Source organism: Mycetomoellerius zeteki, unplaced genomic scaffold, assembly GCF_001594055.1.
Source record: "Mycetomoellerius zeteki isolate Tzet28-1 unplaced genomic scaffold, Tzet1.0 scaffold407, whole genome shotgun sequence".
In the NCBI taxonomy this organism is placed as follows: Eukaryota; Metazoa; Arthropoda; class Insecta; order Hymenoptera; family Formicidae; genus Mycetomoellerius; species Mycetomoellerius zeteki.
In genome coordinates, this window is record NW_017257400.1 from 585,871 (window position 1) to 608,287 (window position 22,417).

The following is a 22,417-nucleotide window of genomic DNA, read 5'->3' on the forward strand; positions in this document are numbered from 1 at the left end:
CGAGCGCGTGCGGGAACGCACGATCCATGCGAGAGAGAGCCCGCCGGCGAGTTCACGAGGAATCGGCGGCGATCGGCCAAGTCGTAGATTTAATGGAGCGTGGCGATCTATAACGGTAGATTCGTCGCGGGGCGACGAATATCCGCGCAAAATTATCGTTCGATTCCGATGTAGCGACATATAGACTTAAATATAAGCTGGGTTCGGGGAGCGCGCTATCAGCGCTATTTGTGTCATGCTATCGTTATTTCACGTCTAGTGAACGATGAAGATAGAATTACACAAATAGCGCTAATAGCGTCTCCCCGAACGCAGCCATAATAGAATCAATATTTGCGAGCAGAAGTACATCAACCTCATCAGTTCACTAAAGAATGTTCACTAAAGAAATCGTTCATTGTGGTTCGAAAAGTTATTAAAGGGGGATGCTGGAGTGACCAAATTATCACATTACAATCATATAAAAATCTTCGAATTGACTGAACGGAATAAAAAATCCTTTTACAGGATTAAAGTAGACGCAAAATTAGGAGGTGGTGCAGTGGATTTTATACTAAAATCGAAAGAATATTAAAAAATTTAACTTTTTTCCGATTTTAGTACAAGGTCCACCTCCTAATTTTGCGCCTACTTTAATCCTATAAAGGAATTTTTTATTTCGTTCAGTCAATTCGAAGATTTTTATACGACTGTAATGTGATAATTTGGTCACTCCAGCATCCCCTTAAAAGTTATAAAGAGTAAATCTGTCAAATATTCTAATCGAGGCAATTAATCATAATCAGGATTCAATTATGATAACCAGAATTCTGATTGGTATGATCGGAACATATATTTTGTTCGTATCTCTTGTTGGTACAGTCAGAACATTTTTCTCACAATCAGTGTAGAATAGCTAGATCTAACCGTATGTCTAATAAAGAGAAGTAAAGAGAGAGAAAGAGTCACGAGTTGACGTTTCTCACGTACAGGTACTAATCGACGACGTTACCTTTGGTATAATGTTGGGAGACTTTTGCGAATGAATTAGCATTTGCGTGATAATACATGGACGTACGAGTGCAGGTAGAGTTTATCCCTGTGCTCGTGTGACGCGTGATCAATACGTAAGCCATTTAACGAGCGTCGTGAAACGTCGGAGGTATTAGCGCGCACGTGGGACTGTGATGAAAGAGAAAGGTCTCATCCATCAACGTAAGCCACGCGACATCGCGACCTATCGATCATCACACGAAGAGTCCACGGTAGAGCGAACATAGTTACTATTCTTCCCGAGGACTGTCGAATATCAATTAGGTTTCGCGCTACGCGAAAAAGGAGGCATACTTACCTAATTCACTGGGCGACATTTGCGTCATTAATTGCGCTGGAGAGGAGTCAGAGTGAGATAATTTTAGCATAGGGGTATACACGCTCGCAAAAGAACGCGCCTATCAGCGTCATCAGCGTTTTGAGAGCTGTTTATCGGAAATGTCGCAGAAGTGGCGAAGAATGTCGATTCTCGTGAGAAAAAGAGAAAGAGGGTGAGAGAAAAAGAGGCGAGAAGACGCGAAACGAGTCTGACATGTTTATCGTGATGAAATCGGTTACGAACTAAATACGCAGATCTAATGCAAAAAGGACCAGAGAAAACAAGAGTGGAAGTAACGAGGCACACATCGGGATTAACGGGTGGTGTTAGCCAGCACGGGAAACATGGCGCCAGTCATTAAATTAGATCGCGACGACATGCCACATCTTGTTTCTCTGCCTCCTCTCTTCTACCCTTTATTTTCCACTCTTTTGCACGACGATTGCTTTTCCGCCACGTAATCCTAGTTTGTAATTCACCTAGTGTGAAATATATAGGAATCCTGCTTGCTTTTGCAAGAATTTTATTAATTTTTAAGTATATATAGACGGTCAAAGCATCCCAGACACGTTTTTTCTTAAAAACCTTCCTCTGGAAAAAAATGAAGAGTCTTTTATACAAAGTATTAAGAAATATTGTACCCAGATGTCCAGAAGTCTTAAGTACATTATTTTTACATTCCTCTATCTAAGGATATAACTAATGTAAATTTATAACAATATACTATAAAATATAATATAATATAACACACTACATATAGGACCCAGCTTCCTCACGCTCACATTTATCTGAGGATTCAGCTACGATTTATGCGTCTCGGTTGATCCACATAGAAAAAAAACTCAAAGAATCCTTTAATATAATCCATGATATCTCAAACGTGCTCGTCTCACTAAGATGAAAAAAAGGTATTATTCAAATGTTAATTCGGCCGTATGCGATCGTGACGAAACACATTTGGCCAATTCGTTCTAAAAGAGAACTCGGCGTTAACTCAAGGCTTAGAAAGACGATAAAGGAAGAGAGAAAGAACCAAAGAGGGTGGAAGGAGAGATATGGGTGGATAGAACGGTGAGGAAGGACGGAAAAGAGAGTAAGAGATCCGCGGCGAGATGGGGAGCAGGTTTAGCTTTTTGCCATACGGCGATCGGCAGCCGTATCGGTGTGAATCCCCGTATACGGTCGCGATGTGCAAAAGGAGGAAGAGCGAGAATGAGAAAGAAGAAGAGAAACAGGAGGAGAAGGAGGAGGAGGAAGAAGTAGAAGAAGAAGAAGATGAAGATAGGTCGGACCGCAGCGCGCAGTGGGCAGGGAGGAAAGGAGGGTGGCGATGGGTAGACGAAGAGGTGGATGAACGAGAAGAAAAAGAGTCACCCTCCATGGCGCCCGAAGGCGATGGGCAAGCGGCGACCGGTCGCCAAGGGACGTCGGATCGGCAGCGGCGGAGACTTCGCGACCTTCGAGGTTTTGCTACGTTCGCCAGGTTCGCCGACCTGCTGCGGCCCGTCGCTTCTACCGGTCGTCGTTAAACGATTCGACGTCTCTGCACGACGATAATCGACAAATCCGACGATGTAATCGTGGCCTCATGCGTGCCTCAATGAAAACTCGGTCTATCGATTTTCTCTACCGATTTGACGCAATCTGCAGACAAAGCAGATTTACAGTTTCTTCTAATTTGTGTGTCTGATAATAAGTATTTCGATTTTTTTATAGGATATTTTTTCCCTCATTCGTTATATCTTTAATCGATTTGCAAGATGCATTTCTTACTCACTGAAAGGACCAAGAAAATAAATTACTATGGAAATAAAGAAAGTGATGAAAAATGGAATATTTTATCAATATACCAGAGGATGTAATTACTGATAAGTAAAACAATTTTAGCATCTTATCTTTTATATAGAAAATATATCTAATATTAATCTAAAAAATAGAAACAAAGTTAATAATGACCGCTTGATATTTCTTGTGTTAAAGATAACGAAACATTGTTATTTTAAATTTTAGTCATTTAAAACAATACTAATAAGATATGGAAACTTCCGGTCGTAGTGTTTGGTAAGATAGATATCACACTTCTCTCTTTCTCTTTCTCTCCCTCTCGCGGTAAAAGGAATTATATCGTCTCTACGAATTTACATAAAAAGCAACCAATGTGCGACCGATGATCAGCAGTCATCGGTCGTGCTCCGCGAATCGTTCGACAAAAGATTCGTGACGGTAGTGTTTGCTACCGAAGTCGCGGGGCCCGCAAGTCATCCTTCTCTCCGCACGCAGTTTGTCGCCACACTGACGAGCGTTCTGCTTCGTTTGCGCGTTCGCCATGCTTCACAAACTTTGACCTTCGCTTCGGATAACCCGAAATATCCTCTCTCATTGGTCTGCTAGGAGCTCTCGTGGGTCCTACGCCATATTTTTCGCGCTCGCCCCTTTTCATGTACTTCGTTTCGCCTTCTCGCTCACCCCATTTTCTCCTTTTTCTTTTCTGTGCTCGACTCGAAGTCTACGACTCTCGTCGACTACAAGTGAGGCCCGTAGTTAACAAGTTTTCGGGCCCTTGGGGCCCCAACAAGAGCCAGCCAACGAACTCCTAAACCGGCAATAACTTTGGCCGTCTGATGGCCCATGTGATATAGTGGCCGGTACCCCACGTTCTTGTCTTCCCTCGAAAAAATACGACGCTACGAAAAAAGGCTCGCGGAATTCTTCTATGTAGATTAAATCCCTGCCGTTCGCTCCATCGCCCTAGGATACGTATTCGCGCGATAACGAAGATCGAGAAGGGACATCGATCAAATTTCTGCCGGGAAGGAATCGTTTTTTAATTTGGTAGACTCCGAAAGAAACCACGGTACGTCTTTGAGAAATTGCGAACAAAATCAAAGAGCAAGGATGAAGAGCAGAAACTGATAATTTGCGGTTCCAACGCGGATAGGACTAAGTAGATTCTCAAGTAAGAGGTTGGGCCCGATTTAGACAACTTTTGATTGATCTATGTTTAGGAAAGTGTCATGCTTAAGATAGATTGAGACTCGAACAGAAATTTTAGGCTCTGATAGGGTTCTAATAAGTATGTCTTGACGCCAGATCAGGGACTCATCAGGTAACCCTTGTTAGGTCCCGATCTTAAATGTAACATCGAGAATAAAAATTGCCTGATCATGTTTTCCTTATTAAAACCTCATGGCCTTGCTAGAAAACGCCCTAAATTTGATCTGTATCGATTTTAAAATTGAAATGAAACCGATTTCGGTGGAAACTAGATTATAGATGCATGAGAATGAGATGCATGGTTATCTATTTCATTCTATCTTAAGTGTTTGGTCCGCCGTATTTAGGACGGCATCAAATTTTTTACTTGAGGATCTCTAGGATTAAGTATCCCAATACGTTTTTATGCCGCGAACGATTTCATGCAGTGTTACAATGGCTATTTTCGCAGAAGGAACATTGGATAGTGGCTGTGGAACGTTGGAGTCTCATCTTTCTCGCATCTCTCTGGAATCTCGTTAATCTACACAATTCTCCGTCCGCTTCCATTAGTTTCCATATTTCCACGAAATGACACATAGCGCACCTCAGTATAATGTTTCTTCGAAGTTGCAAACGGACCCAGACGAGGGGACCGACGATGACGACGACGACGACGACGACGATATGAGGAGGAGCAGTAACAAGTACAAGGTTACATTTCTTTCGCCATTCTCTATTACCCGCTTCTTTCCAAGTTTCCCGGAGGGCCCGCCGACACGCGGGCCGGCGTGTGTTGCGATATAAATAGATCGCGGTGGATGATGGCGGTTGAGGACGAAGAGGATGAGCAAAGGGAGGAAGGAGAGGCGGTGGCGGCGATGCTGATACAAGAACAAGAAGAAGACCACCTCGCGTAATGATGCCTCGGTGGAACGCGCGAGCGGAAAGAGAGAGAGAGAGAGAGAAGGAGAAGGAACGCACCTTGAATGTGCGTGCATCCGCAGAAACGTGCGTAATGCGCGCGCGGTGCAGATTGCAGGGGACCTGAGCACTCCGTTCGAGCGAGCGCCGAGAGCGTGACTATCGCGCAACCCTTCTTTGTCCGTGCCATTAAGCAGAAAGAAAAGGGAACGTCTTTACGGAGGACAGGGGGAGACGACGTATCTGACAAGGGGGACCGCCGCTTCGTCGCCACTCTGCGAACGTTCTATCGTACCCCGTGTGTGTCTCGTTAACGTTTCGTTCCGGCTCGTGACTTGCGTGTCGTCCAACAGGAGAACTTTGGAGAGAACCACATTGCGACTATTATTTATCGCGGTACCGCGACACGGTGGAGTCTGAATGTTTCTCGAAATGTGGTTGTCCGAGATTCCGTAAGGCTTGGTGCAATTAAATCGAAGAGACAATCGCTATTTTTTAGAAGAAATTTTCCTATCTTTCCGTAACTAGTCTAATGCCTGTATCAGACTTGAGATTGAGATTGGATTGGAATTTAACGAATCAGAAGAAACCAATATCAACTTTGATTTCATTGATCAAATTCAAATCCAATGTCAATCTCTATAGGAGCTGAGTAACATTTGTTAGCAACGGGCTTAAGGGGATGCTAGAGTGAGCAAATTATTACATTACAGTCGTATAAAAATCTTCGAATTGACTGAACGGAATAAAAAAACCTTTTGTACCACCTCCTAATTTTGTGTCTACTTTAATCCTGTAAAAGGTTTTTTTATTCCATTCAGTCAATTCGAAGATTTTTACACGACTGTAATGTAATAATTTGGTTACTCCAGCATCCCCTTAAGTAACATTTGTTTTTTTAATTCCTTCCATGGTATTTGATGTAGATATGAAACTTTTAATCTCAGAATGATAGTCTAGAATTAAAAATTGAAGAACTCACATATATTATATATAAGTATCAGGCTGCTCCTCGCCCTGATGAAGTGGAGCAAGGTTCACGAAACGTTGGCATTCCAAGAAATGGATTTGGACACGGAGAAAACCCGCGAAACGGATAACCTTCATACAGAAAGCACCCGTGGAAGCCTCAAGAAAACTCACATATATTTTCGATATCGAAAGGTTAAAGGTTAAATTCTATCTAAAAGTACGCCCATTATACTTTATACATTATACTTCGAAAATACATTATATGGATCGTAACAGTTGAGAGATACTATGAAGAAGGTAATTCCCACAAGGAATGTACCACTGACGAAGTTTGTTGTCAGCCATGGTTCTTCCAATCCACCCCGGCAATCATTTATCACGATATCTTAATGTCGCCGTTAAAAACGATGGTTGTTCGCGGCGTTTTTAACGGTTTACAACGTCGTTGTTGCGATCGTTGAATTACGGCAGCAATCTTATTTCATGCTCGCGTCTAGCTCGGCCGCGCGATCATTAGAGACGTCGGTCGCAACAGTCGTTACCCTTCTTTGTGCGTGCCATTAAACGTGAGTAAGGGTGTCTTTAAGAGGATACGCACAAGGACGAGCTTTTTATTACCGTTGCCATCCGTGTCTTACGACTCATACGTGTCGTCGAGGTTCTCGTTATCGTTAAGACTGTACCTTGGTTGGCACAGCCCTCGTTGTCGTCCATCTCAGATAGCAATGGGCCATTCGATTACGAAAGAAAGCGCAAGGATAAAAAGATAATCGGAACTTGATTGTATATTCCGTCGTTGGCGCGATATAGCGTTAGTGAACAGCCAGGCCATTTCACGTTTTTTTGAAATACCTCCGTTTTTCGCATTTATCTCGACAAGGATTACTGTAATCTCTTCAATCATATACACATAGTTTGCTAATGCCAACTTCATATGCTGATGTTGCGTCCTCATTACCTAAATGTATAAATCATTAATATACACAAAAAAATTTAAAGGTATCTACATCTCTCATTAAATACATACATCCATCATTTTACTAAAGATAATTTAAATTTATATGTCTTAATTGTTAAATGCAGTTCTATCCTTATTTCAATGTTTTTGGCTACGATCCAGTTGACCTTATAAATTTTTCGAAACATTTGTAGTATCAAGTAGATTATATCCTTTATTACACATTTTGGGTAACAGTGATGACGACATCTTCATTTCGGTTAAAAGCATTGTTTAGATGGGACAGTGAGGGCTGTTAGCGGTTCAATCTGTAACTCTTAAGGCTCGTCTATAATACAGTAGTAAGCTTGGTTTAAGAAGTAAGAGTAAGAAATAAAATTAATTTATTTCGCTTACACCTACATCTATACCTACTCTAAACTCTTACACCTACTCTTACTTTTTAAACCAAGCTTATTACGTGTATTGTAGGCGGGCCTTAACATGTCGTCGTTAAGTATTACAGAATAGGAACCCATGTGTATGTATACATGGTTGAAGCGTAAACCGTATATCGAGCGTCATTCGTTCTCGAATAGAGACGGGGGTACGCAAAAAGCTATCGCTTATGTCAATTCCTTCACCGGTATCGACAGGAAGTTAAATGCATGCCGAGTTTCTCGAGATGCGAGGAAGCGAGGCAAATCAGCTCCGCCTCATTTTAATCGTCCTGTCAATTTGCGCGAAAAAGGAGTCTGGGAAAAATGCTGAAAGTAATTGCCAGTTGGACCATGTCACCTCCAGCATATTGCCTCCAGTAATATGCGGATGTAGACTGGATCTCGATGAACGATGAACGGGCAAGTGTTCTCTTCGCGTCTCCTCTGCCTTTTCTATTCACGGCCCGATATCATTATTACCTAACGTTACAATTACTTTTAGTTTACGGTACCACGATACGGTTGGTACATTCATATCGTGGCTGAATGCTGTTAATTTTTCATAAATCGTATATCACAGATGCGCGTAATATTCTTATGCTTAATAAATCTCGGTCACTCGCCGCTTCGCGAGAGCGATCTTCTCGCTGCAATCCTTGACTCGATCGACCACGAAGCGATGCGCAAAAAAACATTTTTATAATAGAAGCACCGACAGCAGGAGGAGGAACACTCCCGTGGGTACGGTGCACCTATGCGCGCCACAGGATCGATGGCAGGACGCAAGAAAGCCTTCGCAAGGCAAACCAGCCTCGCAGCCTTAATCGTAGACCTTTGGTTTCTTTCTCTCTTGGCCTGCCTCTCGCGGCGCCGGGCGAGTTCCGCGGATGAAAAAATCGGCGCGCCGAGTCGACGATAGCGTCTCCCAAGCGCACGCAATGATATCGTCATCGCGTCCTTTGCGGTTAAGACGCGTCCCATCGCGGCTACTTCCTTTCGGGGCGACGCGGGGAGGCGAACGGCGTAGAAGCTGCAACGGGATAAAAAGCCGACAAGCCAGACGCATCCCGCTGGTAGAATCGCAGATGTTCGCGAGATCGGTGGCGATCGTCTCGAAAAGCACAACCGCGAAGGACGCAGGTATGAAAGCACGCAACGGATACGCTCGAACGGTGCGACGTGCCGCAGGTGCGTGTCGTACGGCGCAACGCTAGCAGCGTGTGCTCTCACGGCGAACTGGTTAGAAACTGGTACAGGGTGTTACCTATTGATAAGCGTGCAGGGTGAAGGAGCTCTTTCCCGATCGATGTACCTATTTTTTGAGAATTATTCCATCCTATCCGTTAATTAAATTGGACGAAGAGCTGCTTGTTTGTTTTCTCATTGATGTAAATCTTGTGATGTGATCCGTAAACTAAGAAAAAATTTTAATTAAACCAAACTCATCAAAATGTCATTTTTTGTTGATATCTTTTGTTGATTTAATCGAAACATTTTTTCAGTGTAAATCACGTTAATAAAATAATCCCAAAATTGACACGTCACATTAATACATACCGTATAATAAAAATTCCTAATGTTTCTCAAGATAAGTCAAATGCTTCTTTACAATAAAATAAAAAATCGGGTGTCGCGATAATTCTGAACTAATAATACAAAACAGGTATTTCACGACTATTATCGCTTCTTTTTTCTAAAAGATTTTTTTAAGAGAACCCGAGTCAACGTTAGTGAGGTCACGGACTTTGGTACAGTGGTCCACGGGCATTTTCATTGAAATTGCCGGCGTTACACAATCAGGATGCCGTTCCATCCGGCATCCCGCTTCTTCGATTCCGTCTCTAATCCACCGTTTCATATCGCGTCGTTCTGCTGATTCCGCTTCTGCGCTCGTTGGCGCCTATGCTCGGAGGCATCCCAGTTGAACCGGCTGGTCCTCTTTTTCCCTCTATCTCGCAGGAGCGATAGACACTTGGCGTGCAACCGGTGCGGCTTTGCCGCCCCTGGTCAACGTCTATTTATAGATTCCGCGGTATTACCTGCGAGCCGTATGTTTGCGATCGCGTGAGCGAATACGTGTGCGTTTGCTTGCGTGCATGCGTGCGTGCGTGCGTGCATGCGGTCGCCAGAGGATACCGCCAACTGTCCGTTCGACTCGGCTTCCTCGAGCGCAGGGGGATATGCCTGGCGTGATATATCGCGGATCGTTTCGACGATTGCTACTTTGTAGCGGCTCGACGTAGGTATTTATGCGCCTGCGAATCGGATTCGTCCGTTGCGAGATGGTTTCTCTCGGTCTCTGGTCTTGGTAACGCATGACTGTCGAAAACATTAATTTCCGCGATGCTAATAAGTCATTAATCGAGACCGATCTTCGAGAGAATCACCCACGGCATCGTATGATGATTCGATCGGAACGTCGTCACGTGAGATCTGGAGGAGAAAAGATTTATCGGCAGCGCATTTTCGCACTGACACCCTCGTAAACGTTAACAATGTAGAGACATTCGCAAAAAAATTGACACCTCTGTAGAAGACGATAGTCCGATTTAATTTGCCTGACTGTTTTCTATATTTATAATTAGAAAAAAAGGACATAGTGGTAACAAAAGCTATACAAATTTTATATATAATATAAGACTTATATAGTTGTCACTTATATAGTTGCAATAACTATACAATAGTTTATTTAACTATGTAATTGTATTAGGAATAAGATTACACGTAGTTGATATTTATTTGTTCTTGTTATTGTTAATAATTGTTAATAATTCTCGAATATGTTTATTTTTTGTTTATTTCTTGATTATTTATTATATCTAATATAATACCTTGTTTTAATCGTCTTACTGGCTGACTTGTAATAGCAATTTTGCTGATGTCTTGCCATTTGTTATTTAAATTTTATACATTGCAATAAAGTATGAATATTTACATAGTTGTCACTTACATAATTATTGTTACTAAATTGCCTATAATATAGTATAGTTGAACAAACTAGCTTATAGTTGCAACAACTATAAAACAGTTTATCCAACATCTCTCTCTTGTTATGCACTCAAAAAGAAACATAATAGTAGCAATTATATAGATAACAACTATACTATTTTTATATGTAGAATTAATGTCTATATATATATATATGTAGATATATGTTGAATAAACTATTTTTAGTTATTGTAACTATATAATAATTTATTCAATTATACATGCATTAATTTTACAAAACATATAGTTGTCGCTTTTATATATATATAGTTGTAATTATGTCTTTTTCTCTGAGTGTAACGAGCGACTGATTACGATCATCTGTCGAGCTTTTTCTAATCTATGCAGACCGCGAACGTTTCTTCTCCGCCTTTCTTCTCTTACTATTTATAGATCCTAAATATCATTTGAATAGAAAAAAGAAGAGAAAAAGAGAGGGAGGTAGAACGAATGGATATTGGCAAACGAATGAACGGGTACGACCGTTCTATTTCTTAGGAATGGCACTCTAAGGCAGGCGAGGCCGCGGTTATACCCGCTATCTTCCTTCCATCCGGAGTGTAATTACACGGCTTGTTCCTTTAGCTCTTCTTTTGATACCGAGAGAAGCGGCGCAATGCCTCTCTGCCGCCACTACCGCCACCGCCGCGAGACTATTTATAGATCATAGATTATTATCTGCAGTATATACGTGGCTTCTGCTATCACATATAAACGAAATACCCGTTCCACAGATGGTCATAATTATTACGCGGCTAGACTGGCCGATTATTATTACGCTCGAGTATTCACATTTTGCTCCTCTCTTTTTCGACATTTTCGCTTATAAACGTCAACCGATCTCACTGTCTTCACAACCGATGGAATAATAATGATGTAGGGATGGAAAGGGGGAAAGAGAGAACAGCGACAAGGAGAGCGATTATCCGTGTATCAGCCCGTTATTCGGATAATATCGAAGATAAATATCATACCTGATTTATTACGGTTTAACTAAATATAGAACGTAGAATATTGATATGTATGAGAGTAGTCCATCAAGTCGTTCAGATAGATAATTGAACGAATGATAAATTACTTTAAAATTTTTGTTTGCATCCTATCTACGGTATAAATTTTACATAATCAGCAATACCTAATAGAATCTTTTCAAAAATTGCTAATTAACTCGTAAGAGGAACACATATTTTTTGTGACGTTAAAGGAACGTATGAATTCTTGGCAATTAAAATTTTTCCTTATTAGTTTTATTTTTTTTCAGAATTTCAACATCTGAACTTATTGTTAGTATAAATATAATACTTAGGATAAATAATTATCCTACATGAATAGAACAAAACTATAAAAAATAAGATTGTGAAACATAAAATTATTCTAAATCATTACATTATTTAAAAATTAAGAAAATGTCAGGGTCACCAGAATCCCCAGATATGTATATTCCAGTTACAGATTGTTACAGAATGTTTAGATTACGACACAGCGTTATAACTTTTATGAGAAAAATTATATTGAAACAAAGTGAATGATGTCAACAATTAAATCAAACAATTAAACAATAAAATAATTAAATAATTATACAGAAGAAGAGATGGTTACTTCCGTCGATCGCGCTGTTCGATCGCGTGCGTCGCGATCGATGGACGTTTCCTCCTCCTTATCGTGATTATCATCAAAAGGAATTTTATCGCGGTTGTTGCAAGGCAGCTTTATAAATAGAAGCTTTAGCACGCAAGTTTTGCATGAGGCGCCTAATACGCGCCCCGGCGATTACTCCTGGCGCCAGCGCGCAGTGGGCCTCCAGGCTTCCTTCGGGGCTCTCCCCCTCACCCCCGTCTAATGGCAGATGGTTAATGGGAAGTTAATGTCCGCCGTGTGCTAACTACGAGACCGGTCTTTCTTCCTCTTTCCACGAGCCTCCTCTTTTCCTTGCATCGCATCCCGTGGCTGTTATTCCGCTTTTTCTCTTCTCCCATCTCTTTTCTCATTGCACGCCTCTTCTTTTTTCCCCATCCTCCCCCTTCGAAAACGATTTCACGAGCACCTTGCGATCTTTCTCTCCGCGTACGTCGGCGTCAATTGCAGCGTGATGAGTGTAGCATGTAATTGAGCAGCTCTAATTGCGTGTACTGTTAGAAGAAGATGACTCGATCCTGATGACGGCACGGGTATAAAGTTTATTTATAGCCGTACGATCATAGGCGCTCCGACAGATATTTTTTAATGTAAGTATCGTTTTCGAGAACGTTGCCTGAATTTTTAATTGATCGTTATATTCTTGTATTGTTTCAACTTACTCAACTTTTTTTTCTTTTAAGATTATCTGTATGTATTTTATGGATCTAAGATTAACTCCTCGTCTCTGTCTCTGTCAGGTTTAGAGCTTAGAGGATTTACATAATCCATCTGACAGCGACGTATGTCGCGGCGTGAGACTGAAACTATAAAGTACTCGGAAAGCCTCAAGCTTCGCGTCAAGGATATTCTCACGTCCTCTTCCTCAGTACTGATACCGGTGATGACTTCTTAACCCTTCAATGCCACATTATACGGTTTCGTCACGGGTGCAACATACTGTAGATAGTGTGTATGGTATATCCAACTCAACTTTGATTGCTTATAATTTTCATAAAAATGAATATATTGTAATAAATTTTTAAAAAATCAAAACATTAGATATTAAAAACTACCTTAATGAATAGCATTAAGCAAATGTATATATATTTTTATTAGTAAAAAAGTTCGAACCTCCAAAAGTTGAAATATCATTGCAAAACACGACCTCGAAAAAGAAATGTAATCATATATATAAATGTACTATATATAGTATATTTAATATATAAATTGTTTATTCGTGCAAACAATAATAAAGTTTTACAATTGAAAAATTAATGATTACAGAAATTAAGTGTATGAGTGATGTATGAAATGCACAAATATATATACAAAGTTTCATTAAAATCATATATAATATTTAATATAAGAGTATTTATAAATAAATAATATTTTTTACTCTTTATATATATATAGATATCGCTCAAAACTTCACTTTCGTAGAATTCATTCAATTTGTTGTAAAAAATTGTCAAAAATTTCGAGCAACCTGATCTTCCAGTCGCCTTAATTTGTGAGACTCATCTGCAGATTTTACCTTCTCGCGCGAGACGACGGCGGCGCACGGACATCGCCGTGAGAGAACATCGTCATCGTCGTGCCGGGAATAGAACCGGCCTTCTGGTCGATGCACCCCGGCAAGAAACGAGTCCTGTGCACTGCAATACCGATCGCCTCTTCTATGACGCTCACATTGTGTTTCCAAGTCTTCCGTTGAGGGTTTGATCGACGTAATCTCTCGATCCGATTAGACGGCTCCTCCTTTGTTCACTCGAACGAACTCCGTACGACCGTGCTGTAGTCTGTCTCGCGAGATTCCTGGATGTACAGTCCCGTGACAGCGAAGATCCTTTGTTCCGTCCATCTTCCCGCGAAAGCGGCACTCTTTGTTCTACCGATCCCTCGCATTATCAGCTCTTGATCTTCACACATCCTTTTCTTCATCGATCTTCCTTTTCGTAAATCTCTTATTACATAGATATATCGATGCGTGATGTGAATCAAGGTGATTCTCCAGTATCTTTAACCATTCAGATATTTTGGAGCTCGATGATTTCGTAGACTTACACTGTTAGATCAAAAGAGTAACTCAATCTTTTAAGTTAAATAACATTTTGATATTTTTAACTTTTCAATATATGTATGTTAAAAAGTAAAACAATTCATTTCTTAGTTTCAAAGTAAATAACGGCCAACCATGAGATATTTTTCTTATTTTTAAATAGTGTAATGATTTGAAATAATTTTGTTTTATAATCTTATTTTTCATAGTTTTGTTCGATTCATGTAGATTAATTATTGTACTATATTTATACTAAATTTAAATATTATAATTTTTTGTGTAATTGAAAATTTTGTAACTTCTAAGACTAATCACAAACAAATTTAATGGTCTCATATGAGGGCTCATATGTTCTTTGGCAACAAAAAATATGTGTTCCTGTTACGGGTTTGTATACTTGCAAAAAATTGCGTAGAATGTGTGTGTGTGATCCGAAAAGATATTTATTTCTTCGAGATTTTCTTCCAAGTTACAATGGCAAGTGTTTTCCCATAGCAAGAAAACTTGCTCGTTAAAGCCTATTTTACAATGTGCTTTTGTTTCCTGTTTCTTGCTTTTTGCTATTATTTTGTATCTTGCCTTTTTGCTTCTTATCCTGTTTTTCGTTTTCTGTTGCTCGAGATAAACGTTAACGAACGTTTCAGAAGAAACAGAAAACACATATCAAGAAATATAATTGTCGATAAAACGATTATAAAGAGGAAAAAAGCAAAAGATAAAAAGCAAGAAATAGGAAACAAAGAGCACATTGTAGAACAACCATAACGAAATCTGCACGATCAGAAAATTCTCTGCACCTTATTTTCTCAACGCCTTGATTACAATGCCGTAATAATCGCGACGGTCACTTTCCGTAGCGCGCGAAGGTTCTCACGACAAGCTCTTCGCACGCTTTTTTCATTTCTCATTTTCACGACAAAATTTCGAAAGTTTTATATTCTAAAACTTGCGGGAAAGAGATGTATATCTTGAATAATTCGAACACTCGAGAAATATAAACGCCAGAATTAATGTTCTCTAAATTTCTTCGATATACATATATTTGCGGGCGAAGGCCGCGAAAGATATACAGTGCTAATGAACGGCGCGCTTGGATCGAAGCAGAAGCTTGAGTTTGCTCAACAATTAGTTGCTCAAGGCGCGCCGAGTGGAATCCACGGGTGAACGCGGTACGTTTACATTTAGCATAACGTACGTACAGATCCGTGTCTATGTCATTCCGCGCCTTTTTTTTCTTCTGCCGCGGCCGGAGAGAAAGGTCGAAGTTGTGGCCGCACACAAACGAGTTTGTTGACTCTGAACTTTTTGCGGATTCGATCGCTGTATCGTACAATTATTGATCCAACAAGATCCTTGATTAAACTTTATTTTAACCTTCCAAAGCTGACGATCAATCTGTTGGATCCATTCAATTATAAATTTTTTTTGTAAAAAATGTCAAACAATGTAATTTTCTCTATGTTACATTTGTAAATTTGGATTGTTAAAATATACTTACAATTATAGTATCCGTTCTTTTTTATACAAGTTATGTCATTTCAGTTCTTTGAAATTTATTAGTGTCTTTTAATTAACACAAATTAAATGTATTATAATTAAATAAGAGAATGCCTATATTTGGTCAAAGCGGATCTTTGTGATTGCATTTCTGTGTGAATTTATATACATATCTAATTTGCAAACTGCGCGTCTTGCAAATCTTTTTTGATCTTGAAACGTATTATTATGAATAGAACCAAAGTAGTAATCACTTATTAAATTGATAAGCAATTATTAATAATTTTTAATGCTAATAAGCATCTTTATAAGAGTATTAATAATTAGATTTTAATGAAATTCTTAGATCTGCAAATAATTTTATTGCGAAAAATAGGCATTCTCTTCTTTAATTAGATTTATTCTTATCGATCCATATCATACAAATTAAATTATCTTACAGAATCATTTTACAGACAAATAGATAATTACAAATTGTCTGACAGACCCAGCGTCAGTAACTGCGTTACAGATTTTGGTATCAGCTCCGTAAGATTAATAAAGAAAAATAAAGCAAGAGAATTTCTTAATTTTATCCTCCTTCTAAAGATCAGAAAAAAGATATCCTGCTTTTATTTTTGCTGCTCGCACGTCACTCCAGTGATATATGTATTTAGAAGAACGAACGTCGCAATTTTTACGCGTAGAATGTGCCGGACGTCAGTAGCACATGGCAGGAAGCGCAATTTTGCGAAATTATAAATTACGTTTCGGTGAGACGTTACGCACCAGCACGGACGTTATAATTCGGTTCGCATGATCGCTCTACGTCTTGAAGAACACTTATTGTAAATTCGACATTTATTTATGTGTGTATTTGAGCAAAATAAGATTTAAATGACATGCTAATGCATTGCTAATCTCAATATCTCAAATACATCATACATTTCGAGAAGCTTTAGTTGACCCTCTGGAATTGACGTTAAAATCTATAACATTGGGGGGGTCTATGAGACCCCATTTAATATATGCTGATCAAAAGACATTAATTACTTTCGAGAAACCAAAATGACATAATTCGAACACCAAAATGAAAAAGGATGAATGGTAAGTTTTAATAAAAATAATTAAAATTTGCAGATATAATATAAAGAAAATTGAATTATTTGACATTTTTGTATAAAATTGCTTTAATAATAGATACAATAATTAAGAACTAATAATAAATTCAAATATAATGTATCTATTATATCGCAATGTATATGTTATCATAAACAGTATATACGTCGCAAAAAAAGCTGAATTATTTTTACTCTTCAGAATTTTTCTTATCCAAACAATCATTGGATAAGGGATCCAATAAATCACGTCAACTCCGAGGGTTAAATATGAAGAAAACTGAGATGCGTATATAACACAGCTTAAATTTTTCATTCGTTACTTGCCATTGATGTGTTTCGCCGATTTGCTCTTTCTCTCTCTCATCTCGATTTGTACAAGTTAGTGAAAATCCTTGATATCAGCAAAAGTTGACAGTATAAAATGTAAATTTAAAAAAAGGCGAAACTGTATAGATCGTAGGTTTCAAAAAATTTGATATTATAGTGCATGGTAAAAGTTCTAGAGCGGCTAATATCTCAAAAAATATTGATTTATCTAAAAAATGTTTGAAACAAAAGTAATAGGATTTTAAAAAAGTTATCAGGTAATGATATTAATTTGATCTTGGAATGATTTTGGAAAGTGCTTTCAAGGTTAACACAAAAATCTTAAACGGAACTTCCTATTTTTCATAGTGTATCTTTATAGCTGAGGTTGAGATGTTTCCAGAACACTGGTTACAAACCTTTTCTTTATAAGAACTTTTTGAGTTATTAGGTCAATTCTAAGCAGAATCGTAAGACTCGTAATGTGTTCTCGTAAAACTTGTATAAGAACTTATAACTAATTCTAATTTTATGTGTGTGTATCGTAAGACGTACGATTATTCGTAAATATCTACGATTTCTTGTAAATTTTATGGCTAGTAAGAAGCTGTCTGCAAAAATATTGTATAAAGGTATAAGCACTTAAAAATTCTTACAAGTCTTACAGGAATATGTTACGAGCCTTACGATTCTGCTTAAAATTTAGGCATTAGGCATTTAAAAGTTACAGTACCGCCGGCATTAGCATTAAATTTCTTGAAATCTTTGCTTTTTTTCTTAATTCATATCTTAGACTATCAACTTTAACTGATATCAAGGATTTTCACTAACTTGTACAAACCGAGATGGTCCTTCATCGATTGAACGCCGTGAACGATGGCGCCGATGAGGCGGACAGTTCGGTCGATCTATGCAGAAGAGACGGCAGCGGTGGCGGCGTTAAAAGCCATACTTTACTGTCTACGATCTCGTAACGATCATTCCCGTACCGTTATTCTCGGTCAAGGTTCTCGCGCCGAGATCGAATTGAAATATCCCGTTCGTCAAGTCTGCGTCGAGCGCGATCGGGATCTGAGACGCGCGTGGTCCAACGACCTGGCGAGCTTCTCCTCTCTTCTCTTTCGCTTGTAAACAACGACGTGATAACGTGGATATATTATATCGAGATTAATTAGCGATTAGTGTGCGCATATTTTACCAGGAATCACAGAGGCGGTTCGAGCTGGGTCTCATGGAATAATTCTTCTTGAGAAGACTTATTAATTCTCGAAGATGTATATCGCATAGAACGAGAGAAAAGTGTTTCTTCTGGCACCTTCTTTCCAAGCAGAACAAAAAAGTTATGATGACATCAAAGTGGCTCTAAAATGATTATTAAAAGTCATTTTTTAATCAGTCACGGTTCATTTTAATGTCATTTTGACGTTATCGTGATCTGTTTGTTCTGCTTGGGTTTCGACGTCCGAGTCGTCGGCTTCAGATTCCGGAGAGTCGCCTGCCTCGTGTAAGCGACGGAAATCTACCATCGGAATATTTATGCCGCTATTTTATTAACAATCCCGGTGACTCTGAGAGGCGGCCGCTGCTTTTTTACACTCATCCTGCGAGGAGATTATGTAAAACCGAGATACTGTAAACGCGCGTATGCACCATTCGAAAGCCATTTCTCCGCGCCAACGCGAGCACGTGCGGTAATGTTTCGCCATCGCGTCGCGTAACAATCTCGGCTGCAACAAAGGGAATGTCCGATGGGTGTTCCGTTTTACACGTTTGACACGCGCGAACTCTGCGCGAGTCTCAACGCGCGTGTTACAAAGCTGCGCAAAGAAATCCACACACTTGCCGCGGGGACGCACTCGCGGAGGCGGCAAGCAGCGGCAAGTGTGAGGTCGTATGAGGTCGTACCACACGGTGGAGCTTGAACGAGCGAATAGGTTGAGGGTCGTGAGTGGCCGTTGACCCTGCTTGTGTATGTACCTGTGTAGTATGCCGGAGCCGGCGAGAGCGTACGAGCGCGTCTGGACAGGCCGGAATCCGTACATTGGTAATAGCTTCTCTAGTTTACCGGCTTACCTCTCGTAAAAGAAGATATTTATGACCCTCCCAGCCTTTGCGGCCGTGACGAAAAAGTCCTTCCGCAAACTCTGTGGTCCCGCGTGCGTAAGGTGCACGGCTGTTAATTAAGGACTAAATTTTGTCTTCAGTTTGATCAGATTTTCAAGTGCCGAATCAATCCTTCTTTCGGACAATTTAATTATACTGAGAGAAATGTTTTGGTATATACAATCATTTATTTGTCGATGTGACTAACAAAAACTTTCTTATTTTTTTCATTAAAAAATTATACTGTTCTAATCAAAATTTATTTGACAACGCAATTTTTTTAATGAAAAAGTAAGAAAGTTTTTGTTAATTACATATCAACAAAAATAAATGGTTATATGTACCAAACATTTCTCTCAGTGTATTGAATTGTTATAAATAATCGAATAAAGGTTAAACATTGTTAATTAGATTGCTTTTAGCAATTAAACCGGCTTGCATAGCATCGTAAAATAATAATAGTTGAGATTTATAACTCTTCTTGCATCTGCAGCCATGATGAAAAGGTTTTTCTACAAACTTTGATCTCGGGCATGGTGGGTGCGCAAGGTGCGCGGTTAATTAATAACTAAATTTTGCCTCGAGTTCAGCAGAATTCCAACGTCGCAATATCGATTCTTCTTTTGAACAACTTAGCTACTGAATTGAACTTGCTGCGACAGTGAGTTATTAAAAAATGGAGTAAATGAATTATATAAAGTTAAAAAATTTTTGTCAGAATCTTTATGTAGATTGGAACACTTCAGGAATACTGAGCAAGTTTTTTTTTTTTAATTTGTTGTATGTTTTTCATATATATGAATTCTGAAATGTGTTCTAAAATTTCTAATTCTATAATTTTTAAGAAAATGTTAAATTTTTTCATATTTCATCGGAATAAGAAATCTTTGAATATTTCAGAATTCACATACATAAAAAATTCTAGAAAATATGTAGATTTCTGAAAAAATATTTCAATCTGTATAAAAAAATCTAAGAAAATGTCTAAGAAGTTATAAAATTATTAAAAAATTCTGAGAAATTTTAAAATTTACATATAAAGTTGATAATATAATCAATTTTTTAGAATCAATAATTATTAATATAATTCAATTAATTTAATTCTTACATATAATATTTTCATATAGAAATGTGTTAAATCTGGTATGTAAATTTCGAAAATTTTTATGGTATCGTAGTTTAAAATTTATAAGGCCATTTTGCATGGATTTTTAAAATGGCTGTAAATATAAATTACATATAAACTTTGAAAAATTATGTGAAAAATTCTGAGAAAAATTTTCAGAAAAGGAAGTAATAGGAAAAGTATCAATATTATATATTCAGGTAAACTGACTGATGATGATATTTTCCCCAATACATATTTTAACTTTAGAGTTCATTTACTCCATTTTTACAAAATGTCGATTAGTTCACTGTTGCAGCAAGCCCTTTAATTGAACAATCGAATAGAGATTAAATGTCAATTAAGTTGCTTTGAGCAATTAAAAGCCTGCATAAAATGTGTGCCTACATTAAAAGTCTACATAAAAGCGTCATAAAATAATTATTGATAAGACTACAATCATAGAATTATTGTTCTACAGAAAAGTCAAGAGTGGAAGAACTGATCGCAGGTACCACAATCTTGTTACAGTATCCATCCACCTTGTCGTCAGAACTTCTACCAGCTGATAGGATCGCCCGCGACGAGCTGGATCGTGCAAATGTACCAGGAATCTTACCGGCGAAGGCGGATATTTCACCAGCGGCGAAGGATCTTCTGAAACGACTCTTACAGCCAGATCCTCGTTTAAGACTCCGAACTCTTCTCAGCCTTCAGAGGATCGCTTTTTACATGGGTTATGATATTCAAAGTTATATGCTGAAAAAGGTAATTATATAATACGCTGCAGATTATAATTTTGTCTTCCCTAAGCATTCAAATAAAAAAATTTATTTCAATATCGCAGAAAAATTAGACAATCTATTTTTTTTAATTACGCGAAATTTGTATTTTTTTTTTAAAAAGTGTAAAACACTGAAAATTTATCATATATATAGTGCAGGATAATTAAAATATTTAAATTACTCGGAAAAAAATATCTTAGAATGGGTATTTTATAATATTTCGACAATGTGTTAGATTAAATTTTTGTTAAAGAGATAATAAATTCTTTTTAAAGAGACAATAATGAGAATTCGTATTGTCATTTTTTGTTATGTATAGGAATCGCCATTCCGGATTTTAGGAGTCAAAAATCGACAAGAAACGCAGCAACAAAGAATGGATTGTTTCAATAAAAAGTTTTCAAATTTTGAATCTTTTCCTGATGATATTACCACGCAAACGAGTCATCAATGATCTCAAATATATATGTATATGTATTATTCTTTAATTATATATACATGCACACACAGGATAAAAAGCAACCAGAATTATTTTTGATATTCATAAATAATTTCTTACACAAAACGTGATTGAATATTGAAAAGATATTCAAATTTTATAATCCATTTAATTAATCTTGTTATAAGACAGAATATAGGATAGAGATTTTTCAGACGGAATATTAAATTAAATTAAATTTAATAACATTTCTCACATATGACTGAATTAAATAATATATGGAATAAAAATATCTTATTTTTCATTAAATTTGGACAATTTCTTTGAATCTCAAAGAATTTTAAATCAACCTATTTCCCCGAATAATCCCTCATTATTAGATTAAATACTTGCCTAATTCAAATGAAATAATTGTTAAATTGAGCAGTAATTTTGATTTATCAGATTTTTCCATGTATGTGCGTGCTGTATGTGAAAATTCGATATAGCTTATTTCAGAAATCACTCAAGTATCTGAAAAAGGAAACGACAAATAAGTAAAGTCTTCGACAATCGTTTGGTCTCAGTTTACAAAAGTTTTAATTTTTTAAGAATAGTTAACAGTATTTTTGTTTGTTACAGTATCTCGTCGATAATACAATAAATTGCGATAATCGTAGTGCGTACAAACTAACAACGAAACAAAAATGGATCTGGATCAGAAACGTAGCGTCTTTCGAAATGAATGTGAGAACAACGTGCTGTGTCTTTCTCTTTCTCTTTTTTCTATACATATATATAAATATATACATTTATATAAATTTATATATATATATATAAAT

The 22,417-nt window shown here is 38.0% G+C and overlaps 1 protein-coding gene across 2 annotated transcripts in view; it reads left to right on the top strand.

Moving 5' to 3' along the window:
* Positions 1 to 21,671, top strand: part of S6KL (ribosomal protein S6 kinase like) — a 62,676-nt gene extending 41,005 nt beyond the window's left edge. For both annotated transcript variants that reach the window (XM_018453732.1, XM_018453733.1), the window contains 2 exons: positions 20,904 to 21,140; positions 21,477 to 21,671. In XM_018453732.1, the coding sequence (XP_018309234.1) occupies positions 20,904 to 21,140; positions 21,477 to 21,611 (372 nt within the window). In that variant the 3' untranslated portion in view covers positions 21,612 to 21,671. The remainder of the gene's footprint in view (positions 1 to 20,903; positions 21,141 to 21,476) is intronic.
* Positions 21,672 to 22,417: the final 746 nt, after the last annotated feature.